This window comes from Hordeum vulgare, chromosome 3H (genome assembly GCF_904849725.1).
Source record: "Hordeum vulgare subsp. vulgare chromosome 3H, MorexV3_pseudomolecules_assembly, whole genome shotgun sequence".
NCBI lineage: Eukaryota > Viridiplantae > Streptophyta > Magnoliopsida > Poales > Poaceae > Hordeum > Hordeum vulgare.
Genome location: NC_058520.1, coordinates 555,709,306 through 555,721,922, shown reverse-complemented (window position 1 = coordinate 555,721,922; position 12,617 = coordinate 555,709,306). Strand labels below are relative to the sequence as shown.

At 43.8% G+C, this 12,617-nt stretch overlaps 1 protein-coding gene across 1 annotated transcript; it reads right to left on the bottom strand.

Annotated features, from left to right (window-relative positions):
- Window positions 1-29: 29 nt before the first annotated feature.
- Window positions 30-5,106, bottom strand: LOC123444997 (sorting nexin 2A-like). Its single transcript, XM_045121908.1, has 5 exons — window positions 4,069-5,106; window positions 3,600-3,809; window positions 3,242-3,502; window positions 1,910-1,996; window positions 30-509 (listed from the first exon to the last, which is right to left on the bottom strand). Exons 1-5 carry the CDS (start codon window positions 4,969-4,971, stop codon window positions 429-431), a joined length of 1,542 nt encoding a protein of 513 aa, XP_044977843.1. The 5' UTR covers window positions 4,972-5,106; the 3' UTR covers window positions 30-428.
- Between the last annotated feature and the right edge of the window lie 7,511 nt (window positions 5,107-12,617).

Sequence of the window (12,617 nt, the reverse complement as noted above, 5' to 3'; positions counted from 1 at the left end):
GTATCAGATAGCAAATGCAAGCCTGCAACTCTTCTGAACGACTGGAAATAATCTCTCTCGTGTAGTACATGGTTCTTTCAGGAAGCAGGGAACTCCTCAATTCCAGTCAGCTAGTGCCGCATAATTGTACAGAGAAAACTCAGCATTACAGCTAGGCCCAGGGTGGGGAAAAACTGGGGAAAATTGATTCGCAGGTTTTGCGATCGAGGATTTGTTCTTTCTTTCCTCAGAAATTCTCAGGTGCACACCCGGAGATAGCTACATCCAAGAAAATCCTTGACCCGGCGGTGCCCCTTGGGGAGCGGAAACTGTATCTGCACATATCGCCTAAATCACCGGGCGAGTGATAACACGAATCTCAATGTGGTAACCAATGTTGATGCTGCAGACGAGTAGCTCACAATTCACACCTATATTTACATCCTACTTCAGCTGCGCCTTTCTGCATATCCTTTTGTGTCTTCTGCTAACTTTGCCCATATGCTAGCAATATTGTCTGACTGAGCAACCTGCACATTGACAAAATACAAGGATGTCGATGTAGTTAGCTTTTACAATGACTAAATTTATTTGTACTGTGAAATGGACTGTTTATTTTCTTTCCAAAAAGAAGAAAAAGAAATGCACTGTTTATTTTCAAAGAGTTGTAGAGAACTCCTAAGTGTCGAAAACAAGACGGTGACCCACCAGTAAACTGTATGCACCTGCTGGTATTATATATTTTTGACTTTCAAACAACGCCATCTAGGTTGCCTCAGGTGAACTTTAGAAAATTATTCATTGGCGGTGTTGAAAGCTAAAATACTTCCATACGCGATGAACTTTTCTTGGCCAAAAAGGCAACAGGCATTAACCGACAATGCGCTACAGTGGTCCAAAATACATTTCAGATGTTACCTACAGTATCCAATCAAACACTACTTCCCAATCCATACATACAGAACAAACTATGTCTTACAAAACGATGTCATACAGTGTAGATTTTTCACATCACTACCAGATTACCATGAAGCATACAGTGTTTGACATATGGACATTGGTTTGCTCCTCTTAATCAGAGTTTATCCTTTACTTTGCTCTAGAGAAATAAACACAACAAATAACAATTATACCATATCATTTATAGTCAATACCATGTACTCCCTCCGTTCCTAAATATAAGTCTTTGTAGAGATTTCACTAATGGACTACATACGGATGTATATAGACATACTTTAGAGTGTACATTCAATCATTTTCCTCCGTATGTAGACACCTATTGAAATCGCTTAAAAGACTTATATTTAGGAACGGAGGGAGTAACAAACTAATAGCACTACAGGACCACCCTAACGGTCGCTAGGTCGACATGGTTTCTACTTTCTGCAAGCCTTCAAAGTGTTTCTTTATGTGGTGCTCAAGCTCTAGGTAACCATCCAGCAGAAACATGAAAAAGGAACATGCATCACATGCCCTTAGGTCAATATAACGACCCAGATAAGAAAGGTGAGACTGCAAACACCAACTGGACCGAGAACTCACTTCTGCTGCATGCATATAAAATACAAAGCTGTGCAGCGCAAAATTCATACAACCATGGTCGCCACATACCAATTTCCAAGTGCTCATTTTGCACTTTTCAAGAAAAGCGAGCAACTGGGCAGTAGCCGCAGTAGGCATCATTACTAACTTCTGGTTTTAAACTGGGCAATACTATGTAATGGTAAGGGGTAACATTTTGGATTGAATGTCAGGTACTGAATTTAAAAATAATGAGCTATGAAGATATATCTAAAGCAAATAGTAGTTAATATGGTAGACAGATACTCGAACTGATGTATTTACCTTTTGATTTTGCATTCAAAAGTCCAAAGGATCGTGAAACCGGCAACCAAAAGAATAATTCAGAATTGAAGTTTGAAATTTATACCTGACTTGTTACAAAGCCTTTCATCATCTCCACCAAATCCTGGCGTATCTCTTTATTAAATCTTTTAATTTCATTCATGTTGTTTTCCTGCATTAGAGAAGCTTATTTCAGAGAAAACCCAAATAGTCCATGCCAAACAACAAAACGGGAATTTAAAATCAACAGCATAGCCATGTCCTAGTATTACCAAAATTCTAACATGTGGTTTAATAACATACAGAAGGATGCGACACTTTCCGTGCCAAAAAGGAAAGAAAAATATGGATGGGCACTTTACTTGACTTGAAAGAGAGTGTGTTATTACACAGGCGTGCCTCGTAATCTTTCTTAGTCACCTCAAATAGATACAGTACTGCCTGGGTTGAACAACCGCCTTAAAGACTCCAATATTGTCAACACAAAACGAATCACACAGGACAAATACAGCCTACATATTCAAGTTTATGTACTGGCCTACTGGGAGAAACCTGTCCCAGTAGGTCAATCCATAACCTAGTACTCCCTCCACCAGGAAATACTTGTCGGAGAAATGAATGTATCTAGACATATTTTAGTTCTAGATACATCCATTTTATCCATTTCTCGGACAAGTATTTCTGGACGGAGGGAGTATATCTAAGTCATACCCGGCACTGTCATCATTTAAATAATAGAAATCTATCTTGAAAACCAATTGTCAATCTGTATATACTATAAAGAAACTTCAATTACTTTACTGACAGTTAATGTAATCTGAATACTTCGCACAACTCATATGACCATACTGAACTAACAATCTTTACTCCTGAATTTTAAGCAAAACAAATATCCTCCTGCTGCAGCAATTGAAGCTACGAATTCGTTCCAACTTCTGAGAGTTTAACTCGGACTTTTTTTTGTGTGTGTACATAAACACTGTGTTCGCTGATAGTACACCTCAGACATCACTATGATAAATTAATAACATTAGTTCAGACTGACTGACAAAGTCAAACGATGCATATATACGGGAGTTCATTACAGTGTTCATGACATTTAACTAGTGTCAGGTAATGTCTTGAAGCTCACTGCCAGAACCAAGATCCAATGTGGTTTATTTTGATTTGGCTGATTGTTTTCGATAAGATGTAAACTGCAGTATGAAGCTATTGCTCCTCCACAAATACAGAATTGTGTTTGTGTAACCATTGCAAGAATATTAACCATAAACTAGGAAATGTTGTCATCTGACCTTATAGCATAACAACCTTGAATTGTGCAATTTAAAAACAAATAGTAACTCACATCTCAGAAGGCCACTATCAAGTAGAACACGCGCATTGTATACTTAATTCAAAAGTTTAGGTGATTTACCTTGATAAGCTCATACTCTTTGCGTGCATGACTTTTTGCGTCTTCTGTTGTTCTTATTGTTTCTTTCAGTTCTTCGACCTTCTGATACCTCGTCCTCTCCTGATCTATTCCTCTTGATGACACAGATTCAAGTTTCGCCAGCCGGTTGTGCAAGGCAAATAAGTCTGATGATAGACTTTGGATATGAAGCAAAGCATTAGAGCGATCAGTAAATGCATTGTGGACAGAAGTCATCGTCTCCAGGTACTTATGGATAGTGTCCTGTAAAAGCAGAAACACCGTTATAGATCAAGAAACAAAATAATCAAGAAGATCTATATCGAAGAAAATGTTACTCTCATTCCAACTTTCCGCATACCAGATGTTTCACAATTTCAGCATCCAATTTTGTCTGGGACCTGCTGACTTTGACAACAGCATTTGCAAAATTGTTAATATTAACAGCTCGAGTTCTCCGAGAACTGCATGTAGATTGGTCCTTTTCAAATTTCGCCAGCTTAACGAATGTCATTCCCAAGTGAGCTGTAGTTGTTCTAAAATCCTCATGAGCTTTAACAAGCGCCTCTGCCTACAAATTATGTAGAAGAATAGACTTAGCAAGTGTTCTTTTGTACAGTGCTGCATAGTACCAGAAACTTGATGCGATATCAATTTCTTGATCAAGTTGCAAAATGCAAATGTAGTACATGTACTTAACAAGCATGCATAATTTAATCACTTCATTCATCATGTGCATCTGTCAAAACTACACTAATTATGCATAAGAGTAACCAGAATGAGAGTAACACGAGTGATCTAATAAACCAGCCAACAACACACACAGCTACCTGCTCAGATGCCGCTGAGAGTTGCTGCTCCAATTGCTCGAGCTTGGCCTTGTGGAAGAGGAACTTTGCGTCAGTCTCCTCCTCCACTGGAGGCGGCCTCACCGCCATCAACCCATTCGCGACCGTCTGCTTCAGGTCCTTGAACATACCAAAAAAGTCTCTCCCGCCCTTTGGAGGCGTCGTTGGTGTGGTAACAGCCGTCGGCGAGGCGGTAGCAATCGAGGGGTTGAACCTGGGCGACTCACCCTCGGAGGTGGGGATGCCGCTAGGATCGGTGAGGAAGGTATGGAAGTCATCGCTCCGGGCGACAGTGGGGTGCGCGGCGATGCGGCAGAGGTAGCGTTGGACCGCGACGCAGCGCTGGTTCACGAATTCATGCCGCTGCATGACCTGCCCCTCCACGATGCTCTTGTCGGGCCGCGCCGGGACGAAGAGGCCGCGGTGGGTGGCCGCGAGGCGGTCGGCGAGGGCCACCACGTCGCGGAAGCGACGCCGCACGCGGAACTCGCTGCCGTCGGCGGTCCGGGTGGTGACGAGGTAAGAGAAGTAGCTGCCGGAGCCGGGGATGACGCCCGCCGCTCCGGTGGCAGCCTCATCGTGCTTCTTCGGGTCGGAAACGGTGATCTGGTACTGGTAGGACTCCGATGACGGCTCGCGGGAAACGACCGGGGCGTCGGGGGTGGGGAGGATCGGCGGGGAGTCGTCCTCGCCGTTCTCGTCGACGAACGGGTCGCCGTTCGCGGCCGCGGCGCGGGCGGAGGGGGGCGAAGGGGAGGGGGGAGGGTGGAGCAGTGGGTCGGTAGAGGCAGCGGCCGATGCAGCAGATGAGGAATCGAGGGCGAGGGTCTCGAGGTGTTCGTCCGCGGGGCGGTTCTCCGTCGCCGGGGACTCGGCGGCCATCATGGCGGCCGCCGGCGGTTAGGTGGGGGTTGGGGAAAAGCGAGATCTGGCGGGGAAAGCCGGCGACGAGTCAAGTCGGGTGAGGGAGGGAGAAAGGTGAGCGCCGTGATACGTGTAAGGCAAGCCTACCTCCCTTTCGTACCCTACGCCCACTGCCATGTGGGGCCAGGGCGCGCATCTACCCCTTTTCTTTGAGTTCCATTTCTATACTGCAGTGTTAGTTGCGACGGGATTGCAGATATATCCAGAGAAAGACAGAACTTCAGTTAATTAAAAGGCCGCTGCCACAAATCATCAGATGATGGTTGTAAAAAATCATTTGCCTGGAAGTCATCTGATTAAAGCAGTTCCAATCATGCCATCCAAAGGGATGCACGTTTTATCCGTATGTTGTGTATTTGGATCGGTTCGTTAAATCATTTTTTAAATGAATCAACTGTGTGCCTAAGTGGTCGATCCATTTTTCGTCCCCACGACAAGCTTAAGGTCATTTTCGCATTAAGAAATATTACAAATGTTTTAGATTAATAAATGTTCAATAAAAATCATTGCATAGTTTAAGAATTATAAAATATCTCATAGTCGATACAATAAAAAGAAAAGGTTGTCGATGCATCTAATAGTTGCCGACATGAATCCACATGTTCAAGCAAATCATTTTGCAGCTGCATGCGAGTATTTCAATCACGCATCTTATGATGAAACTCGACGAACCGTGTAAAAGTTGTCTCTCCTCCATGCTCGGGCACAACATTTTCACCTTAAAACTCAAATCGTTGATCATAAAGACGTTCTGGACGTTCATTTTCTAGATCATGTTGTGCATGATCACACAAGCTGTCATCGTCTCCCATATTTTTTGGGTGCTCCATGTTCTATGGAGTTCTTTCACTTTCAATGCATACAACTACCAACATCCCCGGGAACCCCTACTAGAATTCATCGACAACAACTGTGTTGTATCGGCAGCTGTCGGCTCTCTCAAGTACTCCGACTCAAACACAGCCACAAACAGCACTACAGAATCTATACATGGACTCAAGGCAGGTGAACTCACTCATCCGGACATACCCATTAATGAGATCGTCGGGAACACCATATGCAAGCATCCGAATGGCAGCAATGCATTTCTCATAAGAGGAGAAGCCAATCTTTCCAACGGCATCCGTATTGCACTCGAAATAGTTATCATACTCAACCACTCCCTCTCGAATACGGTTGAAAACATGTCTAGCCATCCAAAAACGGCGACGAAACAAGTGATGTTTGAAGAGCGGATTTGGAGTCTCGAAGTAGTCTTTCCAGAGTAGGAAATGACCACTCTCCCGGTTGCGATTCAGTACCGGTCTGTGCTCCGACATGGAGCCCTTAAACTGTGGCTGCTCCATACTTACGTGATCATGGACGACCAACGCAACCACCACCACCTCATCATCATCAGATGAAGATCATCTGAGTCCAAAAGAATGTTGTAGAGAAAATACTCATCATCGGAGTCCATTTGTACCTTGGGCAAAGCGTCGAATTCTGATACGTCTCCGTCGTATCTACTTTTCCGAACTCTTTTGCCCTTGTTTTGGACTCTAATTTGCATGATTTGAATGGAACTAACCCGGACTGACGCTGCTTTCAGCAGAATTTCCATGGTGTTGTTTTTGTGCACAAATAAAAGTTCTCGGAATGTCCTGAAAATTTACGGAGAATTTTTCTGGAATTAATGAAAAATACCTGCGCAAAGATCCACCGGAGGGGGTGTGCTAGTGGGCCACAATCCCAGACGTCGCGACCACCCCCAGGCCGCACCAACCAGGCTTGTGGGGCCCACGTGGCGCCGCCGCCTCCAAACTCAGCTCTATTTATTACGTCTCGCCCGAAAAAAAATCAGAGAGAAGGATCCATCGCGTTTTACGATACGGAGGCGCCGCCACCTCCTGTTCTTCATCTGGAGGGCAGATCTGGAGTCCGTTCTGGGCTCCGAAGAGGGGAAATCGTCGCCATCGTCATCATCAACATTCCTCCATCGCTAATTCCATGATGCTCTTCATCGTTCGTGAGTAATCTCATCGTAGGCTTGCTGAACGGTGATGAGTTGGATGAGATCTATCATGTAATCGAGTTGTTTTGACGGGGATTGATCCCTAGTATCCACTATGTTCTGAGATTGATGTTGCTACTACTTTGCCATGCTTAATGCTTGTCACTAGGGCCCGAGTGCCATGATTTCAGATATGAACCTATTATGTTGTCGTCAATATATGTGTGTTTTAGATCCTATCTTGCAAGTTGTAGTCACCTACTATGTGTTATGACCTGGCAACCCCGGAGTGACAATAGCCGGAACCACTCCCGGAGATGACCATAGTATGAGGAGTTCATGTATTCACCAAGTGTTAATGCGTTGGTCCGGTTCTTTATTAAAAGGAGAACCTTAATATCCCGTAGTTTCCATTAGGACCCCGCTGCCACGGGAGGGATGGACAATAGATGTCATGCAAGTTCTTTTCCCTAAGCACGTATGACTACATACGGAATACATGCCTACGTTAGATTGACGAACGGGAGCTAGTTACTTATCTCTCCGTGTTATAGATGTTACATGATGAATCACATCCATCACCGATCCACTGCCTACGAGTCTTTTACTACTGGTCCTTGCTACGTTACTTTGTCGCTACTACTGCTGCTACTCTGCTGCTACTGGTTACTGATGTTCCTTGCTGCTGCTGTCACTACTGATGTTACTTGTTACTTTCCTGTTACCTGTTGCAAGACTTTTCTGGAGCCGTTGCCGGGGAAGCATAGCATTATTCGCAAGAATAGGCCCCCATCAACGCGCTATTTTCTGGCGCCATTGATACAACAAGTTAGGAATAGTGTGCCGTCAACAGTCCCTTTTCTGGCACCGTTGCTGTCATACTACTTTGATACTGATACTTTGCTTGCAGACACTAATCTTTCAGGTGTGGTTGAAACTGACAAACTCAGCTGCTAATACTTGAGAATATTCTTTCGCTTCCCCTTGTGTCGAATCAATAAATTTGGGTTGAATACTCTACCCTCGAAAACTGTTGCGATCCCCTACACTTGTGGGTTATCAAGACTATTTTCTGGCGCCGTTGCCGGGGAGGCACAACTATATTCTGTGAGTCACTTGGGATTTACGTCTGCTGACCACTATGAGGAATCCGATAGATCCAAGAACTAAAGTCTTGCCTTCCACTACGAGGACAGGTAAGGAACTGTCATCTAGCTCTGCACTTGATTCACCTTCAGTTATGAGTAAGTTTGCGACATCACCTCCTGCTAGAAATCTTGATATGTCGTCTGTGCTTGATGATGCTATGCTTGATACTATGCCTGATGATGCTATGCTTGATACTATGCCTGATGATGCTATGCTTGATACTATGCATGATGATGCTATGCTTGATACTATGCCTGATGATGCTATGCTTGATACTATGCCTGATGATGCTATGCTTGATACTATGCCTGATGATGCTATGCTTGATACTGCTTTGCCACTAGGTGCTTTCCTTGATGCATAACTTGCTAGAGTTGCTGCTAGATGTGATGATACTTCTGAAACTGCTGATACTATTGAAGCAGAACCTGCCATTTTGCCTGCTAGAACTAGCTCTCTTGATATGCCTGAATTGCCTGTTATGCCTGATACGCGTTATGTTATGGAGGGAGAGATAGCTGAGGATTTTCTTGCGTGTAAGGATAGCTATGATGTTGAGAAATTACTGCGCAAGTGGAAAGAAAAATCTCTGAACGCTAGGATGAAATACGACCCGAAGTTTGCCACTTCGCCTATCTTTGTGACCGATAAGGATTATGAATTCTCTGTCGACCATGAGTTAATCACTCTGGTCGAATCTGATCCTTTTCACGGTTATGAGTCTGAAACGGTTGTAGCCCATCTTACCAAACTGCACGATATAGCCACCCTATTCACAACAGAGGAAAAGATCCGCCACTACTATATCCTCAAGTTGTTTCCTTTCTCGCTAAAGGATGATGCTAAGACCTGGTTCACTTCTCTTGCTCCTGGTTGTGTGCGTAGTCCCCAGGATATGGTCTACTGCTTCTCTTAAAAATATTTCCCTGCCCATAAGAAGCAAGCTGCCTTGCGGGAAATATACAACTTTACGCAAGTTGAAGAAGAGAGTCTCCCACAAGCTTGGGGGAGGCTCATCCAGCTGCTGAATGCTTTGCCTGATCACCCTCTTGAGAAGAACGAAATACTTGATATCTTCTATAATGGACTTACCGATGCTTCTAAAGACCACCTAGATAGTTGTGTCGATAGTGTTTTTAGGGAACAAACCGTAGAACAAGCTGAGATTCTACTGAATAACATCTTGTGCAATGAGAATGCTTGGACTATTCCCGAACCACCTCCTAAGACAACTCCGAAGAAAAGAGGTATTCTATTCCTCAGTCCTGAAGATATGCAAGAAGCCAAGAAATCTATGCGAGAGAAAGGCATTAAATCTGAAGATGTCAAAAATCTACCACCTATCGAAGAGATCCATGGTCTCGATAACCCGATACACGTAGTAGAAGTAAATTCTCTGCGTAGGTTTGATGAGAGTGATATTCCTTTTGATAAACCTGCTAGCTTATGCATGGATGAATTTGATAACTTCGTTGTCAAACAACAAAGTTTCAATGATTATGTTAGGAGACAATTGCAATAGAATGCTCGTATGCTTAGTCATTTAAGTTCTTGTGTGGACAAAAATGTCAATGATCTTAAACTTCTGAGTAAACATGCCTCTATGGTTACTACTCAAGTAGAACAAGTACTTAAAGCTCAGAATGACTTGCTCAATGAGTTGAATGACAATTCCGTCAGAGTCGTCACTAGAGGCGGTAGAATGACCCAGGAACCTTTGTATCCTGAGGGTCATCCAAAGAGAATTGAACAAGATTCTCAAGGAGTTAGCATTGATGCACCTAGTCATCCTAGAAAGAAGAAAGATGATAGGAACCTGCACGCTAGCAACCCTGTTGCTGCTACACCTGAGAGTCCAAACGATGTCTGTGTCTCTGATGCCGAAACACAATCTGGTGATGAACATGAGCCTAATGATAATATCAATAGTGATGTTCATGATGATGCTCAACCTAGCAATGATAAGGATGTGGAGATTGAACTTAGTGTTGATCTTGGTAACCCACAGCCTAAGAATAGAAGATACGATAAGAATGACTTTGCTGCTAGGAAGCATGGTAAAGAAAGGGAATCATGGGTTCAGAAACCCATGCCCTTTCCTCCCAAACCATCCAAGAAAAAGGATGATGAGGATTTTGAGCGCTTCGTTGAAATGATCAGACCTGTCTTTCTGCAAATGCGTTTGACAGATATGCTCAAGATGTCTCCGTATGCTAAGTACATGAAAGATATTGTGACTAATAAGAGGAGGATACCTGAGGTTGAGATTTCCACCATGCTCGCTAATTATACCTTCAAGGGTGGAACTCCCAAGAAGCTAGGTGATCCCGGTGTGCCCACTATACCTTGCTCCATTAAAGGCAACTACGTTAGAACTGCGTTATGTGACCTTGGAGCCGGTGTTAGTGTTATGCCTCTTTCTCTTTATCATAGACTTGAACTGGATAAGTTGACACCCACTAAAATCTCTCTCCAAATGGCCGACAAATCAACTGCTTTCCCTATCGGCATTTGCGAGGATGTGCCTCTTGTGGTTGCTAACGTCACTATCTTAACAGACTTTGTTATCTTGGATATTCCCGAGGACGATGCCATGGCTGTCATCCTCGGAAGACCCTTTTTAAACACTGCAGGGGCTGTTATAGATTGCAACAAAGGAAATGTCACTTTCCATGTCAACGGTAATGAGCATACGGTGCAGTTTCCGAAGAAACAATATCGAGTACATTGCATCAATGCTATCGAAAAAACTTCATCGATTCTTATTGGGAGCTTTGAATGCCCTATTCCTCGTGTCAAGATGAAGTATGATTTGCTTGTTGGGGAGATACACATCCCCATTGAGGTGACCTAGTGACTGTTCGAAAATTCTCCGTTCTCTTTTGCGATTCAAAAAGTTTTGTCGAGGGGATTTGATCAACCCCATTGACGGATTTCTTTCGATGACCATGAGAAGGATGAATCAAGGAGTCACAAACCTCTGTTACAAGCTTTCACTTTCGATTGCTTAGAAGAAAAATGATAGATTTAGTTTAGTTTTCCCTGTTTTCTGTTTTAGCGTCCGGTAGAAAAGTACCCCAAAAATAAAAGTTCTCCGAACGTCCTGAAAATCAAGTATGATTTTTTCTGGATTTTTTGAAAAATACTGAGACGAAGAGCTTGTCTGGGGGCTGCACCAGTGGGCCACAAGCCCAGGGGGCGCGGGCACCCCCTAGCCGCGCCACCCAGGCTTGTGGGGCCCACAGGCACCCCCTCCACTCATTCTTGCTCTCATCTGGTTCTCCTACCTCGAGAAAAATCGTTTTGCAACTCAAACCCGTGTTCTTGCTCCTCTTGATGGGATTTTCGATCTCTTTGCTCAAAGCATCATTCTCCGAACTGTTTTGGGGAAATTACTCCTTGGTAAGTAACTCCTCCATTGGTCCAATTAGTTTTTGCTCTAGGACCTTATACTTCGCGTATTTTTGCTACCTTGGTGACCCTGTTCTTGAGCTTTGCATGCTAATTTTAGCTGGTTCCAAGTAGTTTTGATGCGTAATATGGCCGCTAGGCACTTGTGGGAGTAGTTGCTACTAGTTTAGTTGAACCTTGTTCACCTTTCCTTTGGGTTACTGAAAATTTTAGAAAGGAAGATGTTCAGGAGAAACTTTCATGGTGGTTCCTCAAGCAAGAGAGGTCCCCGTCTTGCGATTCGGGAGCCTGATCCTTACCAACCAAGGGACGCACAGGTACAACCATGTGAATGGACTTCTGATGAATTTATGATTGAGGCAGGTTTCAAAGACGAGTTTGATGCACTTGTTTGCAACGTCGGACTCGAAGAATTCATCTCCGATAAATGTGAACAGTATGTTGCTCTCACTGCCTCTTTTGTTCGTAGATTCAAATTTTCAGTTGGCCGTGACACATCTGTACTGTTTGATCTCTATGACAAATCGTATACCATGGATTTAGAGGATTTTCATAGAATTTGCAAAAATACCTACTTGGGGTAGCCTCAATGATCCTCCTAAATCCTCGGTTAGAGATTTTGTCTCTGGTATTACTGTTGGAGAAACTAGAGACATTACACAAGCTACCATGGGGAGTATTCATTTTCCTGCCTTGCATTACTTTGCCCTCTTCATAGGCAGATGCATTAATGGCAAGATTGAGCATTGTCGCCTCTGCGCATCTGACCTTAATATCCTTAAGAGCGCAGTGACGAGTGACAAGAGTTTCAACATGGGAGCTATAATAGCAAGGAGGCTGAATAAGAATGCTAATGAAGGGGATTTCTTTGGTGGGATCTATGCCACTCACATAGCAAATTTTCTTGGAGTACCCATCCGCAAAGGAGATCCCCCGCTCCATACAGCTTTCCTTGACCGCATCGCTTTGACACGCTACCAGTTCCTTGAGAGGGATGATGAATCCCTCCTATACTGTTTGATATTTAACCGGCAGCGTGTTTTCCATATTACCC